The sequence below is a fragment of the Halichoeres trimaculatus genome, unplaced genomic scaffold (genome assembly GCF_033239565.1).
Source record: "Halichoeres trimaculatus isolate MK-OKI-2021-1 unplaced genomic scaffold, fHalTri1.1 fHalTri1_scaffold_6, whole genome shotgun sequence".
NCBI classification, from domain to species: Eukaryota; Metazoa; Chordata; class Actinopteri; order Labriformes; family Labridae; genus Halichoeres; species Halichoeres trimaculatus.
Window position 1 is genome coordinate 32,934,473 of NW_027437184.1, and position 24,993 is coordinate 32,959,465.

Sequence of the window (24,993 nt, forward strand, 5' to 3'; positions counted from 1 at the left end):
ACACACACACACAGCTTAAGTAAACAGGATTACAGCACACAGGCTGAAACTCTTCTCACTAACTCAGCGGACTCAGTGAGGAGGGATTTCACAGAGATTCAACAAGTTCAGACACGGGACAAACACTCCGTCACTGTGACGCTCTGTTCATAAAACACACACTGATTCTCACTGATGGAGTTTGATGAAACACATACACACACACAGAAAATCTGCTGAGTGTTTGCTGAGATCACATCATTTATCCAGAGTCAGGTCAGCGGGTGCAGCGAGCACAGAAACCTGAGGCTGCGACCGGTTGAGTCGTGTGCTGGACACAGAGACGAAGACCGGGCTGAGGTCAGTGCTCATCCTTTTCTAACACGACTGGAGGCAGAAAAGCCCAAGGCCACAGCAAAAGCAAAGGGGGGAAGCTTTGATGGAGGAGATTTTAGACTTTTAAAAGAGCCTGCTACTAGATAAACTTGAAAAATGTCTTTTTAAAGGATTTTAAATTGGAACAAATAAACATTAACTATCAAAACCTGTTTTGTTGTTGTTGTTTTTTGCTTTTGATAAAAAAAGGATTGAAGCATAAAGATCCAGACATTCAAAAAGCAAAATCTGCTAATAAAACAAAATAAAACAAATTCCAGTTGAAGTTTTCGTTAAACTGTTTCAAAATCAATCAATTCTTTTGTTTCATTTAATCTAGGACAGAAAATCAGCAAGCCAAAGAAAATGACAGTGATTTTTCAGCTTTGCATTAATTTCTATCAAATATGCCATTTCCCTGTTCTCCTTCTTGGATAACTTATCTTTTAAATTTCCTCATGTTTGATTGGACGGCTGAAGAGAGACAGGAGGCGGGGCTTGGTCAGGAGTCAAACCAGCAACCGCTGTAGTTTGGACTTCAGAGTCTGTGCACACTTAATCTGGGAGACTAACACCAGAATTACACCACATCCATGTTCATGAGTATTCACCCTGTCCTCTGTCAGCTGGGTGTTCAGTCCGCCACTTTGCAGGCTCACCACTGGGGGGACCAAGGAGCACCCACCTGCCCACCCCAGTGGTGAGCCTCTCCTACTGTATGTTGTCTATATTAGATCATATTGTCAGTTTGTTGTTGCTGTAGTGAAGTGAAAGATGATCTGGGTATTTAATCAATACTAGGTATTTTATTTTAAAAGTCAGCTGATGTTTTCATGCCCAACTTTGAGCCCAACTTCCTGTGCTGTTTCATCTGCTCCATCCAAACTGATCTGCCATGACCATGACTTCATTTTTTTTTATTTTTATGACACATTCAATAATAATATTAGACATTTTTAAAAAAGACAAGTATGTCTGGACTCACAGAAGTTTTCTTGAGCCCACTGAAAAAACAGTCAAGCTAACGTTGCTTCATTAACAAGCCATCAAGCAAAATCACAGTGTGTGTGAAGAAAACCAAATGATGAAGAGGAAACTTCTGACAGGTTTATCAGCGAGATGATTCAGCTGCAGTGTGTTTTGTGGACACAGTGGGCTAACGTTAGCGCCAGTAAGGTTAGCGTGTGTGCTAGTTTGCCTTCATCAAGCGTGAATGATGTCAGATTAAAGTACATTGGTTTCCTGTCTGGGCTGTTGTTCTGACTTGGTGGTCCCTGAGTGTTTTGTTGGGATAAGTGGACCTTGTTTAGAAACAACCTGAAAAACACTGGTGTAGAGGGCTCTGACCTGCTGAATCTGACAGACAGGTGGAGTGTGGTGGAGCAAACTGAGTTAACACACTGACTTGCATTGAAACCTATCAGATCAGGTGCTGTGATGGTGAAGACACACCTGGTGTAATTTGGCCGTATTGTGTAAACTAGCTCCCAAAAATGTGCCATAAAAAAACAAACTCCTGACTCCTTCACACTCTTCAAACTGAAAACATGAATCACTTTAAGTCTGTTTGCCGTTTCGTCATCGCTCTGAATTTCACTCTGTCCTCCAAAAACACACGTTTTCTCTCCATCACCGAACTTCCACTGCTATAACAAAGTCTGTATTTCACCCATTAGTCGCAACATCTCATGTTTGACTGGGATGTGTTTGAATGCTGCTGGTATAAATGCATCTTCTCCCTCTGATGTCTGTGCAGAGAACTGTGGGCTAAAATAAGCTAAAAATGAGCCGTGCTCTGCATGATGCAAAATGCAACCAGATGTAGAAATGCATCGTGGTGTTTCTGGTGAAACTGCTGACATGCGTGATTTTCATGTTACAAAATCTTTTTTTTTTTTATCAAACTAAAAATGAAAAAGTAGTGAGGCACGTATGCTTCTGCATCCTCTGTGCTTCTGTACAGAGATTACTGGACCTGCTGGACCTCCAAACAGGTGCAATTTAACAATTACATAAAGGCTTCTAGAAAATACTCAAGACCATTTACAGGCATGAAAATGATATCCAGGAAGAGTAAAAGTAAAAGTCGTGATGGTTTTTATCACACATCACTCATAAAAAAAAGTATCAGCATCAGTTTAAAGTTTATGAAAAGTTGAATGTTATCTGGGAGCTGAAAGGACGACACAAAGCCAGTGGGATAGTTACTCAAAAAAAGTAATTAATTACAAGTTAGTAATTTTAATGAGATGACTTTACTATTTACTGCATTTTGAAATTAACTACTTCACTACTGGTTGCTTTACTTTCCAGTTTTTAATGCCCAAATTTACAGAGTAGATAACATCACAACTGACATCATGACCCCAGAGTCACTTCATCTCCATTTTTCAAAAAAAGACGTGTTTAGCCTTTCTACAAAGTGGATTATTGTATAGATGTAAACAAATTATCAGATAACACTCAGCTGTTTACTTGATAAAACAACAGTAATCCTGTCTGCACAAAGAAAGATGCCTCACTTTAAAATCCACAAACAGAATGAAAGAGGTGATGTGTGGTGACTGAAACAGCCTGCTCCTGAGAAAAAAAAACAGCTTGCATGGAATCATGGCAAAAAAATGAGGCTGTTTAAGAAAAATAAATTGCACTTTATCCCATTAAACAGAAAATTCAGATAAAAATAGAGATAAATACCTTAATGACATATTGACCTCTATCTGTTAAAAAGATAGAGACACTGGTTGTTTCCCGAACCCCCTACAATACAGGAGTGGACTAAAATTGTAAATGATATTTATTTAATGGAAAGAGTTACATCTGCAAAAAGATGTTTTTGTTAAACAGACTTACTGGGTTAAATATGTCAAATCTATTCAGACAGATTTTTTTGAGGTGACAATCTGAGGAATCTGTGGTTCTATACAAACCAAGCTAACTCTGCCCCTCAAGACTGTTTTGTGCTCTATCTTTGGTTGATTCTGCACTTTGACTCTTCAATGTTACACTTAGCTCCTTATATTTAAATAAGATAAGAAACGAGTGAATGGCAGAGGAAACTCTATCATTTTTCAATGTATAGGATTTGTCCCGATATCTGCCTTTCAGGACTGAAAAATAAGCATAAAAAAAAATAGAAAATGCAATTAAATAAACAGAAAGTGCACTTTATCCCATAAATTCTATAAACACAGGATGCATGCAAGCACCACTAACTGGCAACAATGGCTTAAGGAACACAGAAAAGTGTTCCAACAGTTTAGTAAAGTAGGGTAAGTACCAAAAACTGTATAAAACATAGACGTAGCCTCCGCGACATCAACCGTCTGTTCCTGGAACCTTGGAAGCCAATTCGCAGACACAGCCAGATTTGATAAGACACCAGCTGTGAGTTTCATTTCCAAAAGCTATAGGGTGCTCGTCAGTCACATGACCTGAGGTGTGTCACTGATTGTACAAACAAACGATCCTAAAAACTTCTAGACCCCTGGTCATAGACTGTATAAAGAGTGAACAGCATGACTCCGCCATTCACATTCATTTTTTTTTTTATTGTCATGTTTATGTGTCATGTTTGTGTCCACTCTTGTACTAGAGAAAACAACTGCCGGAGACAAATTCCTTGTATTTGCTGCATACTTGGCAATAAAAACCGATTCTGATTCTGATTCTGATTCTGATTCACCATTGTACGGTTTTGAAGCCAAATTTCCCTTGTCACAGGTGCAGCCATTGAAGCAGTTGTGCAGCCAGCGTCTGCACAGTAGAGACTGTGAGGGATTCTGGGAGAATCTGAGTGGAGCCAGGTGACAAAATTAATAATTTTTTTTTTCTTTTGAGAGTCTAGTCACTTCTTGACTCTACCTCTCGACAAATATACAAGAACGGCAGCTGTCAATCATCGTTTAACATGACATAAAACCTTGTTTTTAACCTCATATTACTAATGAAAAGGAAACTTTTCAAAAAAAAAAAGAGGACTTGAATACAAGTAAGCCAAATCATATCTTCAAATCACCAGACGTGAGAAACATTTTTACGAGGTGTATTAATTTTTTGAAGTTTGACCACAGCCCATCTGGAATGACTGGGGAGATGGATTTTTTTGACCTGTACTGCAGTCAGCCACCAGGGGGAGCAGTGGCAACCTCACTTCGAGCCGAGCAAGATGACATCCATTTTTTTTACAGTCTATGGTGCAGACAGTGTAATCAGCGTTTTAGATCCGAGATGTTTTCTAATCCAGGCTGTAAATATGTTTTTTAATGCTGTAAAAGTCTGTTTTCATGACTTATGGTCTTTCTGCAGCCAGCCTTGATGAACTTGGTGAACAGCAACTTTTACAACTTCAGCATAGGCTTCATCTTTGTTAACCGGATGCTGCCCTTTGATAATTACCAATGTTTTTAGTAATATCGGTAGGGATGTTGGATACCACTATTTTTCAAACCCATACCAGTAAGAGTACTCCTTCTTGAGTATTCACCAATACCAAGTGCTGATACCACTAGTTCTTTTGATACATAAATCAGATTATTTGAAACAAAGACAGCACAGTCACCCTGTCATTAAGTTCAAAATCAAACACAAATATTATCTTTGAGTTTATGATTTGTTTTTAATAGATCGACAAAAGTACAAAAAAAAGAAAAAAAATGACTAACAACTGTCAGAGTTTTAGTATTTAAATAAACTCAAGTGCAAAATAAAACAGTTTAACTGTAAACTCTCCGTGGTTCATTCATGTTGTCTGAACAGGACCTGACGCACATGTGCTGTTGAGTCAAACTGCAGCAATGTAGCGCCAACTACTGGTGAGGACGACTTACTCAACACAAGATTTTTACACTTTGAGTATCAGCTTATACAGGAACTGATACCTTGAAATAAGGCTGGTATAGGCCTGATACCTGGTGCAGTAATCTGTTACTTTGTCACTCATTACTTTCAACGCTGCACACAGCAGACGAGAAGAAGGAGAAGAGTGAAAATCCAGGAGGAAACTCAGCTGCCAGTTGCTCCAAAGTGACGGAACAATGAGAGTCAGACAACAGAAGTTTCAAAAGTGAGCATCACATAAAGCAGCAGTGCTCCCTCTTGATTTGAAGACGTCCTGTGCTTTAAAGTGAGGTTTTGAAGAGCTGCACAAACATCTTGAGAGATAAACTTTCCAAGCTGTTCGGAGATACTTTGAGATCCATTCAGAGAAACAAAAGAGCGTCAGAGAGACAGAACAAACGGCCGCACATCAGCAGAGAAATCTCCCTGCTTGCTCATGATGTCGCAGAGGATAAGAGCGTCTGAAAACCAAAATAAAAACAGAGGACAACAATGAAACCTTATCCTCTAAGGTTTGGAGCTTCACTTTGTTTGCTTTACAGTCTATTCTGAGTGTGTGCGGTGCAACACGAACCCTCTGTGGCCGTTGGAGTATCTATAGATCAGTGGGGCGGGTTGCAGTCAGACTAAAAACTGTAAACAAGTCCCATCCAGAGACCAGAGCTGACCCAGCAGCGCTCATCCCCAAACCGTCTGATTCATCCTCTTCAAAAGGCCGAGAGGAGCACAAACGGCTCGACAGCTGCATGATGAATCCCCAATAAATCCACCAAGACCCAAACGCTTTGAATCTCGAAGAGGAAGCGAGGATGCAGGTGGCTGGAGAGGAGTTTATTGCAACACATACTTTCCAGACCAGACCAAAACAACAAGAAAGAGTCCCCCTCTCCTCCCCCTCTGCGCTCCTCCGTCCCTCCTTCACTCCTCCTGATTTCAAAGACAATCTGCAGGGAGGGAGAAAACACTCCGGAGGAAGCTTTTTGTTTCTGCCCGCTGCTGCATGAGGCGGAGGCTGTGTTTTGTTTACAGGACGACATCGAGTTACCATTAAGGCTGTTCATCAAAAAACTGTTTTCTGGGAGTCAGCCTTGAGTGACAGCCTCCCCCTTTGGCCTGCTTGGTTTGCTTCCCACTGAAGGAGGAAGAAAAGGAGTGGGGAAGTGTGGGAATGTCTCTGCATCCTCGCCACGGCGGGCAGCTCCTAAACATGGCTTTAAATTAGGGGGAAAAGAAAACACGGGCTAAAAAAAGGCAGCAGCCTGACTAGGCTCCTGCCTGCTAATTTGTCACCACTTGAAAAACGGGGAGAAAATAGCATCAGTTTTAAGACGCGCTGCTCAAAGTTTGGATATGCCAGCCTGAACGTGTATGGTAGAATACTTAAACACACGGGGGATTCAGGTCACCTCTAGTCACATACATCTGACGCAGAGTGGGTGGACTCTGTGGAGAAGAAGAAGAAGAAGAAGAAGAAGGGGAGCAGAGAGTGTCTGGTTCTGGCCCGCCGGCTGGCTGGGATCGGACCAGTGACAGCTGGGGCTTGAAAGCCTCACATCCAAAGCCAGGGCTCACTGCCACTTGCGACATAGCAGAGCTGAGCTAAGCCCCCTCCTCCTCCTCCTCCTCCTCCTCCTGTCCAAGCCCTCTGAAAGATCATCGTCCTGAACAAAACATCAAGCTCCTGCCAAATAATTCCCTTAAACCGTCTCGCCTTTAAAGTCTGAGTCCAAGAGCGGAAGAAGAGTTGGAGAGGAGACAAGATGGCAGCGAGGTTTATCTGTCTGCGAGGGGACGGGGTCACACAGAGGGGAGTTTCTCAGAGCCTTTGAATCAGAAAAATGCGTGAAGAATAACGAAGGGCATCTGTGTTACAGTGTGTGTCAGAGAGTGTGTGTTGGAGAGTGTGTGTGTGATGTGTACCTGATTGAGCAGCGGCATGCAGCGGCTAACCCTGTGCTCCAGCTTGACAATGGTGATGAAGTCACTCTCTTGCCGTTCATCTTCGCTCGTGTTGCACAGAAACAGAGGGTGATACTGAGAGGACACAGAGAGGGCGACAGGTTAGTTCACATCACATTTACAACATTTTCTCCTCATGACAAACTCAGGAGGATGATCAGTGCAAAGTCACGTTTACAATATCATCACAATCAATGAACTCCACAGGTAGCGTTATAGCTGGCAAGGTTCAGTTCACTTTTATTTTGGTGAAAAATAAAAAAAGATTTAATGTAACATGGAAAAAATAATTGGTCTTAAAAAAAAAAAAAAGGGAAAAAAAAATCTAAAGAAAACTCATGACTAAGACCACCTGTAAAAACCAAAGCATGAATTTTATTAGATAGTACAGTTTTGGGTTCAACACTTTACTTATGGAGTAAACAAGCCTTTACAAAAGACCTGTTTTCACCAAGCAGGCTGGTTTAGCTCAGTATGGTTTGGTAGGCCCTTGGAGGCCAAGGGAAGCCATGCTTCCTCTCTTTTTTCAGACTGTAGCTGTGATTTAATGAAAATATTCCTTTTAACAGTTTCGATACTTCTTCTGTGTTTCGTCACTGTCATCTCTTTCTTTCTTCTCTCCTCTACTTATTGAGCATTTTACGTCGTGTAAAACAGCGCCTCCCCTAAATGTTATGCTGTGAATGACTGGTGAAAATACAAAATTGCACACTGTTGTCCACAAGGAGGCAAAGCCGAGTTGGCGTCCCTTGGTGACAAAAAACAAGATGAGGCTGTGGTCATGACACTGCTCACCTGTGATTGGCCAAGACTGAGTCAAATGAAGGCACCCCGTCTTTGGCCTCAAAACAATCAAATCACAGTATCGTCAGCATCATCAAGCCACTGAATGAAATCAGGGAGATTAGCGCATTAGCAGTGTGCGTGTAGTGGCCGGTTGCGCGTTTAGGTGGGTGGTTAAGAAATTAATAAGATGTTAAAGCTAAGTCAAGAGGACAATGTACGTGTGTGAATGAGTGACTGAGGGTGGGAGAGTGGAAGGGTGTGTGTCGGAGTTCAAAGTGTCGCTTACGTAACAAGCGTGCGTGAGTAAAATAAGCGCTCTTAACAGGTCATTCCATTACATGAAATAGTCATATACAAGCTGCAACATACTCTTTTATGAACCCCACTCCCTTAAAAACATACAGATAAGAGGCTTTGTCTCGTGACACCATAGCAGGGTCACCAGTGTACCTCGCTAATAAATAAATCCAACAAAGAAGAAAATCACGACACAGTAAACAAAGAGCATCCATGGAAGACATTCAGCAATTTGTCTTCTTTCTGATTTCCATGTGGCTCTTTGTCACAAAGATTTATCAAGCTTTGTTTCAGAGAAGGTTGTGTGTCGCTTAGAGAAATACAGAAGCTGCTGTCACACAGGAAGTGACGATTCCTTCAACCAATCAACGGCCTGCAGTGTTGTAGCTCCACCTTCTGGGATCAGACTGGTTTAGTCTGGCACCCCTACAGAAGGGTCCCAGAAAGTGGGGCGGCTCGTCTCGGTTATTTGGGGATCTGTCCCAGGATTAGTCAGAGGAAACGCCATAAAACGCGTGCCATGCCGAGATGAGACGAACCAAACTGAACTGCTCGGCAGAAACAGGGCTGAAGTCGTACAATAATACAAGTTCCTGAGAAGAGACATATTTTATTCATTTTATCGGTGTTCACAAGATCAATTTTTGAACCCAGATGTAAAGCGCAGAAAGCAGTCATGGAGAATTGTTACTGGTTTACTCACAAGATGACATGACCTCCTGATGTTCAGTCGATGAGTGAAAGACACACATGGATGGATAGACAAAAACGATTCAGATGAACAGAGTGAACAGACGTGTTTGAGACGTTAGATTTACCTTTAAGGAACTTAAGAGACTGATTGTGAAACGTCAGAGGCAGAAATAAGTTTTCTGCTGAAGTTTGGTTAAATTCGTATAATACAGACCTCAGAGGAGGATTCTGTACTTTAGAACAGATATGTTTGTGGTACTCGGCCAAATCAAAAACCAAAACAAAGACAAGTTTTTAAAAGTGAATCAGGCTGAGCAGAGGGGAAGTAGAAGTCTTAGTTTTCACACTATAAGGGAATCGGCTCCTATAGAAGTGTCTGAATTAAGGCGTTTTCGTCGACACAGCTGATATCAAGGGGAAAAACTCTGGCACCCTACAAAATCAATTACATGGACGGCCATGTTCACTCCCACTCAAAGCCTTGAGGACTGAAAGAAGGAGAGATATTCTTTGGTTGGAACATTTGATCCCCTCTGAAAGGGAGGAAATTCAGAGCTGCTGAAAGGCTGCATTTAAGAGCTCAAGGGATCGCAGCGGTGTTTGCAAGTCACAGACATGCTGTCACGGGTACCAGGAGCTGCACGGCACAGCAGGGGCAGAGAGGACGGGCTCTGAGCTATCACTGATGTCCTCGTGTAACATCAACCAGCTGATACTGCTCCCAGGTCAGGCCTCACAGGAGGCCGCACATCGCCCTGCAGCACCCAGTCTCCAGGAGAGCCACCCCGCCCTGCACGGGCCCGTCCCAGCCTGGTCCTGCCACCGTGGGCCTCTTCATGTGGCTGTGGGCTGAGGTCATGGGGCTCCCCCTCATCTCACCCAGCGGAAATCCCTAAATTAAAAAGACCCGAGGGTGACATCAACAGCTGGCACCCCCGTCCAGAGGGACTGACGTAATGTGCTCAAAGGGCTGGTGTGAGTCTGTCAGAGAGCAGGAGGAGGCAGGGAGGAGAGGGCAGGAGGAAGCAGAGAGGAGGAGAGGACAATAGGGAGCCAGGAGGAGGAGAGGACAGGCAGAGATGAAAGAAGATGAGGAACAGAAATCTAGTGTGTGGGATTGGATGACATCCCTCCTATGATGAAAATGAGGATGTAAAGACAGCTACAGAGAGGCTGATGGAGTGATCCAGCCAGTCTGATTGATTCAATCTGAAATGTTAACAGATATTTAATCTTAAAGTCAAACAGATCACAAACTGTGGCCTGATTGTGAGCGTCACAGCAGTTGCTGCTGTTGGTGGCTGAGCCTGGGAACACACCAGTGTGCCAGCGTTTGATCTGTATCTGCAGAAGTTTCTGGTCCCCAAACCCTGCACACAGAATCCCAGCAGACATGATTCAAGTCAGGCCAACAAAAACTGTTTATTCAGCACAGACTCAGTCTGAAAAAATGTGACAAATGTGGCATCATCAAAGACGGCTGCCACTGATATCAAGTTTCTGTTACTTTGAATTGAGAAAATTTAAGCTGCAATGCAAATGATAAATGTTGGCTATGGTTGAATCATGACTTTCCGAACGTTTTTCCATCCAGAAGCCAAATGTGCTGGATGAAGGAACCTAAATCAATCCAGTCCTGCTCAGCCTGACCTGGTACTAAGAGTTAGCACATTAAAATGACCTGAAACCAGTAACATTGGTGCTGATAATCTCACTTTAAAGTGTGGATTAGGATCAGGTATATATATAGAAGGGAGACTTTTGGAAGATCACTTAGAAACTCCTCACAACCTCTTTAAAGAACAGAACATGTTAAATTAATACTGGTATCAGATTAAATCAGAACAGGTATCAACTGATACCAAAGCCCAAGTATCAGTTTTGGTACCAGGACTTAACAAGCCAGATTGGTGCTTCCTTGGTGCATGTTGCAGTAGGTTAGCTCCTCATACAACTGTACTGGGACACATCAGACATTGAGGCTGGGAGTACACTGACGACAGGTTAGAGGGCTGACTAAAAACCACAGACCCTATCAAACATGGACGATGCTCAGTGGAGTTATGGATCACAAAGATGACAATCTGTGTTTTGGAAATGCTGAATCAACCTAACTTTGTATCCTGGTGGCTACAAAGCAGAGGTCTCTGTCAGCCAATCAGCCAAGCCCCTGATGATGCTGTATTATAATAACACTGCAAATGCTAGGTACAAGACACAAAAGGTCACTTTAACCCTTTAACTTCCATCCCTTTTAACCCTTTAACTTTCACTTTTTATATGCAAGAGTCTTTAAATTTTTAACCCTTAACTATCCAAGAAAAAAAAGGAGTGAAAATCAATTTTTGTATTTTTTATGTTGGTGGAGTTCCAAGGCCAGAAACCACGAAACTCATAAGAGTAATTTCAAGCTGTGAAAGCTAACCAATCTAGTTTTTACTCAGTTCAACAAGGAAGTTGAATGGTCCTGAAAAAAACATACTTAAAAAAAAGTTGTAAATCAAGAAATGATCTGGTACAAAACTGTTTTTGTTCCAGGCTGTCAGCATGTTTCATTCTGCTGCAGATGGTTTAATATAGCTGCAAAGGGTTTCCTTGGATTTCAGAGCCAGCCTCAAGTGGACACCTGAGGAACTGCAGCGTGTTGGGTTCAGAATTGTCTCTTTTTCTTGACTCAGGAAGTCGCCACTATCTAAGAACATCCAGAAAAGACCTCTAAGTTAACCCTGTGTGCTCCCCTGCTCCATCTCTCAGACCCTCTCATGGAGCCTGAAGTGGAGCTGCTGTACAGGACGGCGGGCATCAGGACAGCCTGAACCTCTGGCCTGGCCCCGGCCTGCACGCTGCACTGCCAGCTGCCTCCACCAGTCCACATTTACAAGGCCCAAATTAAAGGCCTCCAGCTGAACTTGGCCCCTAACAGAGAGGAAAACGGGAAATAAAATAAAATCCTTTAATGACACGACTTCAGTGATGCCATGACCTCTGCTCCTTCCTCCTATAGGTTTGTGGGAAATGTTGAAAAGCAGCAACATCCCGTAAGAGAGCCCTGACTGTAAGTGTGTTTACAGCCTTGTTTTCTGGATGTTGGCTCCTATCCTGTGTGATCTTAACATGTTGATGCATGGAGGCTTGAATGCATACTTAATAAATCTGATAATAAACCCACAGTCGAGCCCGACAGGCTGAAGAGGAGCTGCTGGCTTTAGCTCCTCATCGCTCTCTGAAGCTCTGAGGTGAACCACCTCATTGGTCACAGCGTCTATGTTTTGCATCGTTGACAGGACTAAGCATTATCTTCTATTTTGAATATGCCTGAAGCACTTACAGTCGTATGGCTGTGAACGCTCCCCATGTGCCATGGCTGGTGCCACTCAGAAACATGCAGCAGCTGGACTATAAACAGCAGCCAGGACAGACTGGAACGTCTTCATTTGGTTTGTGTGCAGCCCTGAGACAGAGAGGGGGCCTGGGAAAGCGGATCACTGAGTCTCCATTTCACAGACAGCAGAAACCACAGGGCACGCAAGCAGCTCCCCACAGACTGTTAACAATGCACACTCCTCTGACCTGCCTCCTCCTCCTCCTCATCTGTCCGGATCTGCCGCAAAAACTGACGAGGACATCTCCCTCTGTCCCTTTGTAGCCACGATTAAAGGCATTCCTCTGCAGCTCAATCAAAGACAACCCTAAAAATACTCGGAGGCAAGAATCTAACGGACACAAAAACAAATACATGTGGAGGAAAAAGGGGGAATAAATAGTAGCTGTGGTGAGAAGTCAATAATACTTTCTTCTCCCTCGGTTAGCCCTGCAGATCTGCTTTTTTCATGTGCCAATAATCAGTAAGAGAGCTTTCAGTTCATGTGCTGCCAGGAAAGAACCAGGCCCAGCAGTTATGTCAGAGTGCGTTAGAGTGGGGAAGGCGCTGAGAGCTCCACTGCTAATCAAGAGTTGCCCGAGATGAAGGACAACAACAGGCTGAGACTCACATCGTGATCAACATCTACAAACGTGATGATTGTGAATGCTCCTTCAAAGAGCTCTGCCCTGAGGACTGAACAGTCTGCCAGGTGCCACATGCTAACTCACACACACACACACACACACACACACTCACACACACACACACACAGTCTTACATACACACTCTTAAACTACATGCTATAAGTCGCTTGAGTCCTGACTGACCCACTTCTCCTCAGAGTGACTCAGCCCTCTACGTTCACATAAGCCTCTTTGTCTCCCTGATTGTCCTCAGACTGTTGAACACACACCTGTTCTGTGTAAACACACACTCATATTCAGAGTCGCTCTAAGACATGAGGGGAATGTGAGCATGATAACATTGTTCATTGTTTATAATGACAGTAAAACTTACAAAGATAGAAGAAAAACTCAAGTGTGTATATAAGTATATACATCAACTATAACTCCCATTGTCAGTTTCTGCAAGCTGTTGGTTTTATTTTACACAATTAATCTTAGTAACCAAATACTCCATGAAGCAGTTGCTAGGCGCCGCCCTGTTGGCTATGGCTGCCTTTTGCAGCAGCTCTCTCATCGTTGTCCCTTTCTTGTAAAAAAAAAAAAACGTTTCTTTTTCGTCATCTTTGTATTTGGAGTGGATCATTACTTTGTGTGGCTCATTTGTTGGTCATGGACACTAAACTTTTTGTGGCTTCAGTGATATTTTTACTACTTTTTCTCCTGTGTTTGTCTGGAGATCCTACATGTAACCATGGCTGCATTGATTACATGTGAAATCAGCTGTTAGCAGCCTGTAGCATGTCAATGCTAATTGGTGCATGGTCTGATGTCTTCCCACAAGGTGAGGAGAAGGAGGTGAGGACGATGTGCTGGTTCTCAGGTGTGAGCTAAGAAGTGATGACATGGACCTGTCCTTCCATCCATTGTTATTGGGAACGTAAGATCTATCTCCAATAAGATGGACGAGCTAGCTGTGCTAACCCAGCTACAGAGGGAATACCAGAGGGCAGAGTAGCATCATGCTATTCACAGACATGGCTAACGGAGCTAACACCAGACACCAACACCACATTGGAAGAGCTTCACCTGCAGTGAGCAGACAGGATCCAGGAGACAGAGACTGAACAGACTGCTGAAGAAGCTCAGTCCTGGACCCTGTGGAGGTGGAGGCTGGCTGAACTGGACAATGATGGACAAGCTGTCATCAACTATTTTCTTATGGACCTTTTTGCACTTTCTATACACTTTCTTACTTTTGTTTTCCTGATTACTTCAATTTTGTTGTACTTGTTACAATGACAGTAAAGTTCCATTCTATTCTATTCTATTCTATTCTATTCTATTCTATTCTATTCTATTCTATTCTATTGTATTCTATTCAATTCAATTCAATTCAATTCAATTCTATTCTATTCTATTCTATTCTATTCTATTCTATTCTATTCTACTCAGAGGTGATGTTATTCTGTTAACTTCACATTTGTCTCCAGCTCATCTGAAGGTAGCTGTCTGCTATCTGGGGCTTTAGCTAGCTGTCTAAATGTCTTCATGCTCTTTATATAAATGTGTTTCTGACTGAATCTAAGACCTGAAACCTGGCTGCAGTCTTTGGTTGGCAAAATGGCTCTTAGATTTCACATTTTCTTTGGATCTTTTTTTTTTGCCCTAATAGTGGAATCAGTTGAGATTTAGATAACAGGTTTGCCGTGAACAGTGTTGGTGTGACAAACAACAGAGAGCCAAATATTGGTCTTGGATGATCATAATGCCAGTATTTAGCTCTGTGATCCTGTTAATGTTTGAGATGACTGGAAAAAAAACAGCTTCGTTGGTTTTAGTGAATTCATTAAACTGTCCTTCAGTTTTCCTCAGTTGATTTGGTACATTTCTCGAATCACCCTCACCATTTGCTAAACAGCAAGTTCATTTCTCAAAACAGTTCGTACAAATAGCAAAATACCATGGATTTCCTTCAAAAGCCAGTCTCTTTCTCAAAATCCTTACTTCATCCCTCAAAAGTGAATCTCTGTGTCAGTGAACGTCTCAGTGCGTTAGAATGACGAGTCCTGGTGTCAGTGTGTATGGATAGGACAGTCAAATTGCTGAGTCATGTTGTCAGTATAACAGTTTACTCTGGAAGGATGTTCTGATGTAAACTATGACTAAATTTTTAATGACAGTTATTGAAAACTGAAAGTTACATCTTAGTGTCTGAGGGAGATTGATCACAAGAGACTGGACAACATTCATATTCTCTCTTTCACTGTTTGTGCTGTAATTTGTTGACTGACTCTATCATTGTGATACAGAAAGGAGAAGGAGGTGCCTCATAGCACAAAGGAAAAAAACGTAGAAATGTGAACAGAAAAGTCTCTTTAGGGAAAACTGTTCATGCAGTGCTGTGGGAATTACACCTCCTTATGTTCCTGTATGCTGGGACACAAATTCTCATCCACATCACAACAAAGATTTCTGTCAACAAAAAGTCTGAATGATTGAGGACACAGCTGTTCCCGTTCCTCATCCTTCAACCATTCTGGGCCGTTGTATGCTAATGATATGGTCCAATAAACATGGTCCACAGGTGTGATAGATCTGTTCAGTCCTTCTACAGCAGTGTTACCCAATCCTGGTCCTGGGGGACCCCTGCCCTGCATGTTTTAGATGTTACCCCACTCCAGCACACCTGATTCAAATGAATGGCTCGTTATCAGGCTCAAGCAGAGCTTGATGACGAGCTGATCATTTGAATCAGGTGTGTTGGAGTTGGGAACATAAAAAACATGCAGGGCAGGGGTCCCCCAGGACCAGGATTGGTTAACACTAGCCACGGTTACATGAGGAGTTTTCCGTCTTTACAAATGGAATCTATCCAAATGACTTTTCTGAAAACAATAGTAAACATGGAAAGGAATATTCCAATCTCTGGTCTACATGCGCAGCTGTAATCAAACAGAATAGTCAATGGGGCATGCGCAGGAAAACGTAAACATCACGTGATTTATCAAAGCTGGAGGACGACAGTTTGTTTATCACGGTGTTGCAATACTCTGTATTGCGAGTTTGTCGTCCGTCCAGTCTTGAAATTATCTTCATTTCTTTCAAAGTTTGGATCAAAAACAAACTTTCCGCAGCAGTCCAGTGCTGACGGCTCGCTGCCATTTTTAAAGTTGAGGAACGTCTCCAGTTGCGTCTTACGTCATGTCTGAGCATGCGCTGAAAGAACGCACCCTGACAATTTTCCGTTTGAGTGGATATATGATACCTCAATCGGTTTGGGGAAAGGAATATTCCACCCCTGTGAAACCTATTAAATGTCTATTTGGATTAGCACTTTTCTTTCGGAATGATATGTACACAAAGGTTAATTTTTTTCTGTTTGAGCAAATAAACTGAATGCAAGCAGAATATTTGGGTCCATCATGTATACGTGGCTACTGTCTGAACAGAGGAAAGTATACATACTGCATACACTGTCCAGGTGATTGGTTCATGAGATGAACCTTTGAGCTATTTCAGAAAACTGGTTGATCATGTGTTGATGTGATGCTTCAAACATTTCCACTTGTTTAAGACAGTCAAGACTGACCAGGGAGCAATTTACCAATCTAGACAGATTTAGAAAAAGATCCAATGGAAATGTGTGGAAAAATGTTTGACGTATTATGAGAACTAGTTCAACCTTTTTGCATGTAAAGATTGATGTGATGAACTAATGACTAAATGTTGTAGGGGGTGAGACGATAACAGATACCAATGATAATCCATTTTGATCACATGACAAAAGCAGCTGATAATGTAGGAAACAGCAGAGAATTGTACATAATTATTTACATGGATGTCTTGGGACCACTCTGCCACACTCAGCTCGTTTTCAATCACATCATCAGGTACGATGCCCTGAGTGGTGAAGTCTGCACTGCACTCATCAAATAGCTCCAAATCTCTTACTAAACGACCATAACTCAATATAATCTACCCTCTGTGATCTGTGATGGTATGTTGTGGCACAGGAGTAGAAGACACAGCCCACCCCTTAGGTTAGAAAAAGTATGAAAAATATTTGCACAAAAGCCACGTGTGTGTGTTAGATAAGACTCTATTTAGTGATTTCCAATGATTACCAAGCTACGTTTGGTGTTTTGTTCTCATAAAACCTCACACTCACACACGGAGAGATCTCTATCTGTCTCTGAAGGTGTAAATCAAAGCCGTTTGGTACTTGATCTTGGCCGAAGATGGTATTTTGAAAGCAAATGTTTGTTTTAACCACAGGAAAAATAGCTGCCAAAAGGAGAAACCAGACCGCATGTTATAGCCCAGAGATATTTGAATCCTGTTGCTGGGGAGACTGAGCAACACTCGCTGCGGTGCAGATACCTGCAGAGGTTTAACCAAGTGAAGATCTTCATTAACGGGGCAACGGAGCCTGAGGTTACGGGTCAGCGCGGCACGCTGACTCACTGGAATAACATTAGCTGGCAAACTAAAATCAAAGTGTGAGGGTTGGTGTGTGTGACTGTGGGTTAATGAATAAAAAAGCAGCTATGTATTGTTGCTGCAGGCACCTGAGCGTGTGCTCACATGTGAACACATATGTGCATAAGCCGATTGATCTAATGGTGCAGAAAGTCCCTCCGTGGTCCTGCAGCGAAGTGCAAACATGCTTTACTGAAGGAAAAGTGGGGAAACTGGAGCGAGAAAAGACTTCTGTAAAAGTAGAAGTGACTGAGTAATAGACAGGCTCTGAATCCATCAACGGTAGCGAAATGCTTCAGACAAAGCTAGCTGGAGCCTTTGGCTCTTGAAAATCAAAAACAAAACTGTTTTCATATTTTCAAAAGTATGGACTCTGGTTGGCCTCAGTGTGTTATCAACAAAAGCTCAAAGAATGGAGATGGTGCTGCTGGCTGAGTCATTATTTGTAGTGAGAAAAGGAAAAAACCTAAACACATCTGGATGAAGAAGTGGTTAAGCAGACATGGACAACATTTAGTTTCTAATAAACTTCGATAGTTTCTGGTCTGTCGGGGGTGGCTCTCTGATTAACTGTTGTCATCTTGGTGAAAAAATGAGCGGTGACCAAGGGGCAACATCCAGTTAGTAAAAATGAAGCCTATGTGGAAGCGCTAAAAGTTACTGTTCATTGAGAACAGACTTTTACGGCATTAAAAACATTTTTACAGCCTGGTTAAAAAAAGGCTTAGGTATGAAACGCTGATTTCTCTATCGGCACTCACTGTACGGTGAATGTTTTTCTTTTTTTTCTCTCACTGCGGTTAAGAAGTTATTAGGATTGTTTGATTTTCTAATCAAAGGCACAGCTTAGTTCACTCGACCACCGGGCGTCCTGTAGCTGCTTAAAGAAAAACTCACAGCCAACGTCATGGCGAATGTGGCCGCGTCCGCTGATTGGCTCCATTTCACAGTTTCAGGAACAGAAGGGTGATGCTTCGTCCATGTTTTATAGAGTCTATGGCGGCGACTACCAAGAGATTACCTGGGCCGACCATTGGGGCCTAGCTTGGTCACAGAGCAGAGTTCTCCAGCCGTTGTGCGGGAGGCTGAATCAGGATCAAATCAACCTGGTAATCCTGTCTTGTGAGCCAGGCTCAAGCTGCACGGATGTAAGAGCAGCCAGAAGAGCTCCTGGACCCCAAACAAAGAGGATCAACATCCTGTCCTACAATCAGAGAGTAGGGTCCAGGCTTTTTGATTGGAGGGCCAAACCACAACACGGACCCTGCAGGGGTCTGCGTACACAGGTTTCTCTGAATGTCATTCATTCAGCCTCTCTATAAACACTTTGTCAAAAGACACAATCCAAGAACTAACTCTAGCACGGACGGACTGAGAAAAACACAGGTATGAGCATCATTTTAGTAACGCCAAGACACTGTGCTGTATCAACATGCAGGAATAACTTCAAGCATGATGTTGCGAGACAGTTTAAATGTTAAGATTAGTCTCACCCAAGGGGCAACATTCGCTGTTAGTCGAGAATCCGCTTGAGGCTGGCTCTAGAAAGACTGAAAGTCACGTACACACACAGCCTTAAAAAAGGACTTTTACAGCATTAAGAAACATATTTACAGCCTGGTTCAAAAGAACAGCTTGAGTCTTAAACACTGATTTTACTATAAGCACACACTGATTTTTTTTTCTATCTCACAATTCCAAAGTTATTAGTTATCCACGGATTGGCTTCATTTCACGATTCCAGGAACAGACGGGTGACATGATGGAGGCTACGTCCATGTTTTATACAGTCTATGGTTCCACCTCTGACAAGATTAATAGCCAATCCTAAGCCCTGTTTCCACCAAGCAGTTCAGTTTGGTTTGTCTTGGTTTGGCACGCATTTTGCAACGGTTCCATTGACTAATCCACCCGTACCAACCCACTTTTTGTTACCCTTCTGTTGGGGTGCCAGACATACTGATCCAGTCCCAGAAGGTGGAGCTACAAAACTCTTCTTTGCTGGATTTATTAGTGGGGTACACTGTGTCACGCTTCTATGATGTCACATTAGTATAGCATCCAGCTTACACACCACCAGCCAAGAAGGGGCACGGTTGGTTGTAGAAACACAAACAGAATCACCCTTCACCAATCCAACCCGTACCACACCGCTTAGTGGAAACAGGACTACAGTAAGGTGAGGCACTCAGGGTGGGTAATCAGGTTTTAGAGCTGTCTATACTGGCCCATCCCTCCAGACAAACCCTTGTCCTGCAATCCAGGCTACATACAATTAAAAACCCTGAAACCTTTAATCCTCTTAAAGTGACGACATTCAAAGTTTTAAAAAGTTTTTGTTGGAAGGTGACAGCCGCAATGAGCTGAATGAGATGTCAACATCCAAGTTCCTCTAACAGAAATGTTCAGTTTGATGTGAGTTAGTACAAACAAAGAGGCTGATATTATAGCTTGACCATAAATAGAAATGTTCAGTTCATATTGATTCACCTGAAAGGAGGTTTACTTGACTCTGGTGTGATGCACTTAAATGTAGTCTAAATAAAAACCAAATTTTTGCGCTGGCTTTTTTTTCCTGTGATTTGGTTATTGATGTTTAGTAGTTGGCTAATAATGATGCACAATAAAAATCATTTAACAGCTTTTTCCCTCAGTTTCAGAGCAGCTAAACTAGCATGACTGTTTTTAAAATGCATCATAAAATAAAAGCACTTTAAGCAAACGGTGTGGGATAAAAGTGAAAGATAACTGTCAAACAGACACAAAGGGTCACTACAGATACCTAGACTCTCCTCTCATACAGTATCTACAGTATTTGCTCTGTGAAGGAGAGACAGAGAGGGAGTAAAGGAGTGGTGGGTGCAGCAGTGTGAGTCTAAACCTCTGTGGTTACTTCAGGGACGACGCGGAAAGCCAAGAAACCAAGCCTTTTCTCAAATATCATATCCGTCCTTGGACCAAAATTCAAACAGCGCTGGCTTCTCCACACAAACTGTGGTCCAGCTCTCTGCCACAGATGACACTGATACACACTCCTCATCACACAGCCTGGTATCTCATGACCCCGCGGAGTGGATTTACTGTACATGAGAGGCTGACATGAGAGTGACGCTGGTCTGCGCCGTGCCAGAGGAGCGAGGCGGCAGAGGAGTTTTTTTTTCTGCCCCTGCATCTGGAAAAAGAAACTTTCTCCTCTCCTCTCCTCTTTGCAAATGCAAACGAACAGGAGACATTACTGCTTTGGTCCTGTCAAAACAAAAGGCGTGTCATCTTTCCCCCAGCGCTTTATTGACAGTGTCAGCCCCATATCCAGTAACGGTTACCACAGAGAATGACTCGAGGAAACCTGATCCCATAATGAGGCCCAAATAATTACCAGCAGCCCCAAATTTGCCCCGGCGCTTTCTTTAAGTAGGAGCGCTTACCCCCAAGTCCCCGGCCGTCAGACTGTCTCTGTGTTCTAAAAAAGACAGCAGACGGGGCAGAGGGAGGGAGGGAGAGGCTGCTGGAAGAAAGGAGCTGAGGAAACAGTCTGACAAAGCTGCTGAGGGCTAAAGAAGGAAGAAATGTTTGGTTTTTCAGACGCAGCAACATAATTGAAGCTCACACTTCCTCACTCGTCCTTTTTTTCTGTGCAGAGGTTTCGTAACAGCGTGCTGCATAAAGGTTCAACTAGGATGAACTTTGTACACAAAGACGTCAAGCTATAGGAACAGGCACACCTGGGCTTTGATTTCTTCTTACAAAGTGAAAGTCCAGATAAAACAGTTTTAGAGCTCAAAGAGTGAGGACTGAGGTCTGATGAGGAGGAAACACCTTGTTTTTAACTTATGTTCTCATATTAAAGCCTGCATAAGTTTTACTCAAAGGGTGTTCAGAGAGGAAATCAAACAGCTTGAGAGGGACACTCCCTGACCTCTATGATGACAAAGTGACAACGTATACATTCATAAGGCTTTCAGAGCAGATTTCCATGAAGTCTGGAAGCAAAAGCTTGAAAGAAAACTTCCAGGCAGCACGATGAATTCCTGGATGCTGAGAAAGAAACGCAGACGATGGAAATCAAATCTGTGCAATGTGGGGTTTAAAGAGAAGTTCAGGTGTCTTTACACCTGGACTTTCTTTTTTCTTTGCACATACTTTGGACGAAACGCTAAATTGCTAAGGCAGTAGAAAAAACACGCTGCTGAGCATGTCCATCCAGAACGTGGAGACAGGGTGTATTTAATGCCTCATGTCAGACAATGACAGAGGAAAGTTGTGTGCTAGTGTTAAGTGTCTCATTCATAGTCTGTATAATAAATGGATGTAGTCTCTGTGACATCACCCATCTGTTTCTAATAGGGAGTTTTAAAGCATATTGTTGGAGGTAGCCATATTGGAAATGGGGTGGACTTTGAGCTCACACACTGAATCCGGTGCAGGTCCGGCGCGGCTTCCGCATGTAATCTGTATCATTAAAATCAGTGTTGTAGGCTCACATTAGCCCTGCACGGTGCGAGTATTTGATAGCCTGGTGTGCTTCCATAGACTTATGTGTGCTTCCAATTTTTGTCGTCGGTGGTTTTGAAATGCATCATGGGAAACTGAGTAGTATACTACAGTGTAAACGGTGTATATACACGACCATGTAGTATGTAGTATGTTGGTATGCCATTTCGGACACAGCTCTAGTCTTCTTGTTTCTCGTCTGTGTGCTTCTGTGGTACGCCCACTAAATAGGCCGTGCGGAAACAAATTGCGAGAGAGAGAAAGACAAAGGGACCGTTTCGGCTGCATTTTGCAGCGCACGGGAGTTTTAAACTGACGGACTGCTGTGAGCGGAAATAACCGTTGTTGCCAAACGTCTGCGGTTATACAACTGTTACGTTTAAAACTGCAGTTAATAGAATAACTGGTTAACCGCTGCATCCCTACTGACAAGCTGCTTCAGGAGCCAAAAAACACATCTTACCCTAAAATATCAGGTGTTTACAGCTGAGAGGATTGTTTCTGTTATTGCACAGTGAGTCCAGATGTAAACCTGTGGAAGTGTTGAATAATTCTTTGGCAGCTTCAGTGACTCCTGTCCGTCCCTCCTCTTTGAGGTGACGTCCTCCTCTTCAGCATTAAGATCCCCATGATAACAGCTCAGTGATGGAGGCCGCTGCTCTTCTCACACTTCCTGCATAAGTCCTGTGGTCTTATACAAGTGCTCATGCTTGTATATATACACACATACAAACATACACACCACCAACAACTCGGGCCACTCCATCAGCCCGAGGCCAGCGCCGTGCTATACATTTCAAAGCTCTGAGTTAAACATAAACACAGCACTTCCCTGTCATAACAAGCCAGTGGCTTGGTAACCCAGCAGTTTGTTAGTGTTGTAGTGATCCTTCTTCCCCGTAGACACGGGGGCCACATCCACACGTCCTCCAGGCTTCCTCCAAACCCGTCCCCGGCCTGCAGGACCACTCTCTGGCTCTCTCAGGCTCTCTCAGGTTCCACAACAGCAGTCAGAGAGAAAACCAACACTGCTCGACGTGTCAGTCAATTATGGCGGGGAACGTAAGGTCAGCTATGTGGAGAGATTAGCTGTGAGAGAGAGGAAGGGTGTGTGCTGAGAGGAACATCAAATTATTAGGGAGGGAAACAAAGAGACAGAAAAAAAGAGGGAGAGACAGAGGATGAGCTCTGTGCTGCTAACCGTTACGCCTCATAACGCTGCGAGGGAATTTTTATGGTTATGAAACTGACCGATATTAACAGCGATGTCTTTTCGTGAGTTAGAGAAGCCGACAGGATGATCAGCCAAACAGGAACTATTTTTACTCAATCAGTTTTAGAGCCTGCAACTGCTGCAGGGGAGTCAGACGACTTTTCAAGTTATTCCACAGTAAATACTTTCAGCGACTGATAGCTGTGGCTGATTACATGTCAGAAAAGATTACTCTGCTAGTGTGCTAAAAAAAAAACAGCACTACACTGCAAAAACTCAAACCTGGCCAAGAAAATGACTGACTGTTAAAATGTCTCTACAAGCGCACCAGTTCGGTCTTGTGGCTCAGCTGTGCGGTGCGCCCCATGTACAGAGGCTGAAGTCCCTGATACTGAGCTGATACCAAAATAAAACCCTATTACACTTCATGCCCCATGTGTATTTGTCTAGAAGGCAAAACGAGCTCCAGAAAACAATGGCCTCCATCACAAACTGTGGAAACGAAGCAAAGATTTCTTAATTCCAGGCTTTTCAAGGTGACAGAAATCTACATCAACTGCAGAAACACTGAGATGTGCTGGAAAAACTGTCTCAAATACACCAGATACTTCTGCAGTGAGACTCCGTTGAGCTGCATCTTGACTGCGTTTGTCAACTGACAGCTGGAGTCTCAGACACCGCAAAAAACTGAAATCTTACCAAGTGTTTTTCTCTTATTTTAGATAAAAAAATGTCTTATTACACTGGATATGAGCCACATTCAACTAACCAAGCCAGATAAAAGTCTTGTTTCAAGTTATTTAAAGACAAAAATGAGGTCTAAATTGCTGGCAACAGGTACAAAAAAAATCTGCCAATGAAACAAGAAAAATTTGCTTAAAACTAGAATAATGTCTTAAAACAATTGGCAGATTTTTTAAACTTATTTCAAGCAATTCAAACCTCATTCCTGTCTTTAAATAACTTGAAACAAGACATTTTTCTGGACTGGTCAGGTGAATGTGGCTCATATTAAGTCTAAAAAGACAGTTTTTACTAAAAATGGGACAAAATTACCTGATAAGATTTCATTTTTTTCCAGTGGTCCTGGATTGTCTCATAAAAAGGTGCTAATGTAATGTGAAAAAATACCCTGAGAAAAACTTGAAGTTTTCACTGTCGATTGTGAATCTTACTTTTTGTTATTGCTCTAAAATCTTTTCAGTTTCACCAAGAGAAGCACTAGAACCATGCTCTATCAAAACTTTTCCAGAGACTTTGAATGAGACATAACATACATGTATGGAAAAGGATGCACACACTGACATGAAGAAAAGGAGCTGTAACAGGAGGTAAGACGGCCAGGAGATGCTGGGTGTGTGCTTGTGTGAATCTTTAACTGATGCTTGAGGTTTTTACCTGGGTACTCATGTTAACTGTTTTAATGTCACTGTAACTTTTATGGACTATAAAATCTTAACGTGTAATTTAACGCTCTGGATCATGCTATGTTAGCTTTAGCACAGCAGAGGTTTGTTTACGTTTGGTTGTTGGCAGATCGCTTAGTAGCAGCTAAGATATTTCAGTCTAAACCAAAGTGGTCAACACACTGACTGACTGACGGACACCCCTTTATGAAGAAAGACGTACCACCAGCCCCGCAGCAGACCTGTGCGTCCAGTTTACTAATGTAAACTAATGTAGGAGCTGCTCTGAGGAAACGCTCACTCTGACTTTGGTCTCAGTGTAAGGAGCAGGTACAGATACAGCAACAGAGAGGGGCGATGGAGTCTGGACTGGACGGGCCCAGTGTGGCGGTCTTTAACGAGAGACAGGTGCCTGTTTTACACCCTCACACATAAAACAAAACACAGGAGGCTGCTGGGGGCAGTTTTATCATCCAGCCTTCATTT

General features: G+C 42.8%; 1 protein-coding gene across 2 annotated transcripts in view; it reads right to left on the minus strand.

Moving 5' to 3' along the window:
* Positions 1-24,993, minus strand: part of rnf43 (ring finger protein 43) — a 169,298-nt gene that overhangs the window by 57,908 nt on the left and 86,397 nt on the right. For both annotated transcript variants that reach the window (XM_074671474.1, XM_074671473.1), the window contains exon 2: positions 7,114-7,227. In XM_074671474.1, the coding sequence (XP_074527575.1) occupies positions 7,114-7,227 (114 nt within the window). The remainder of the gene's footprint in view (positions 1-7,113; positions 7,228-24,993) is intronic.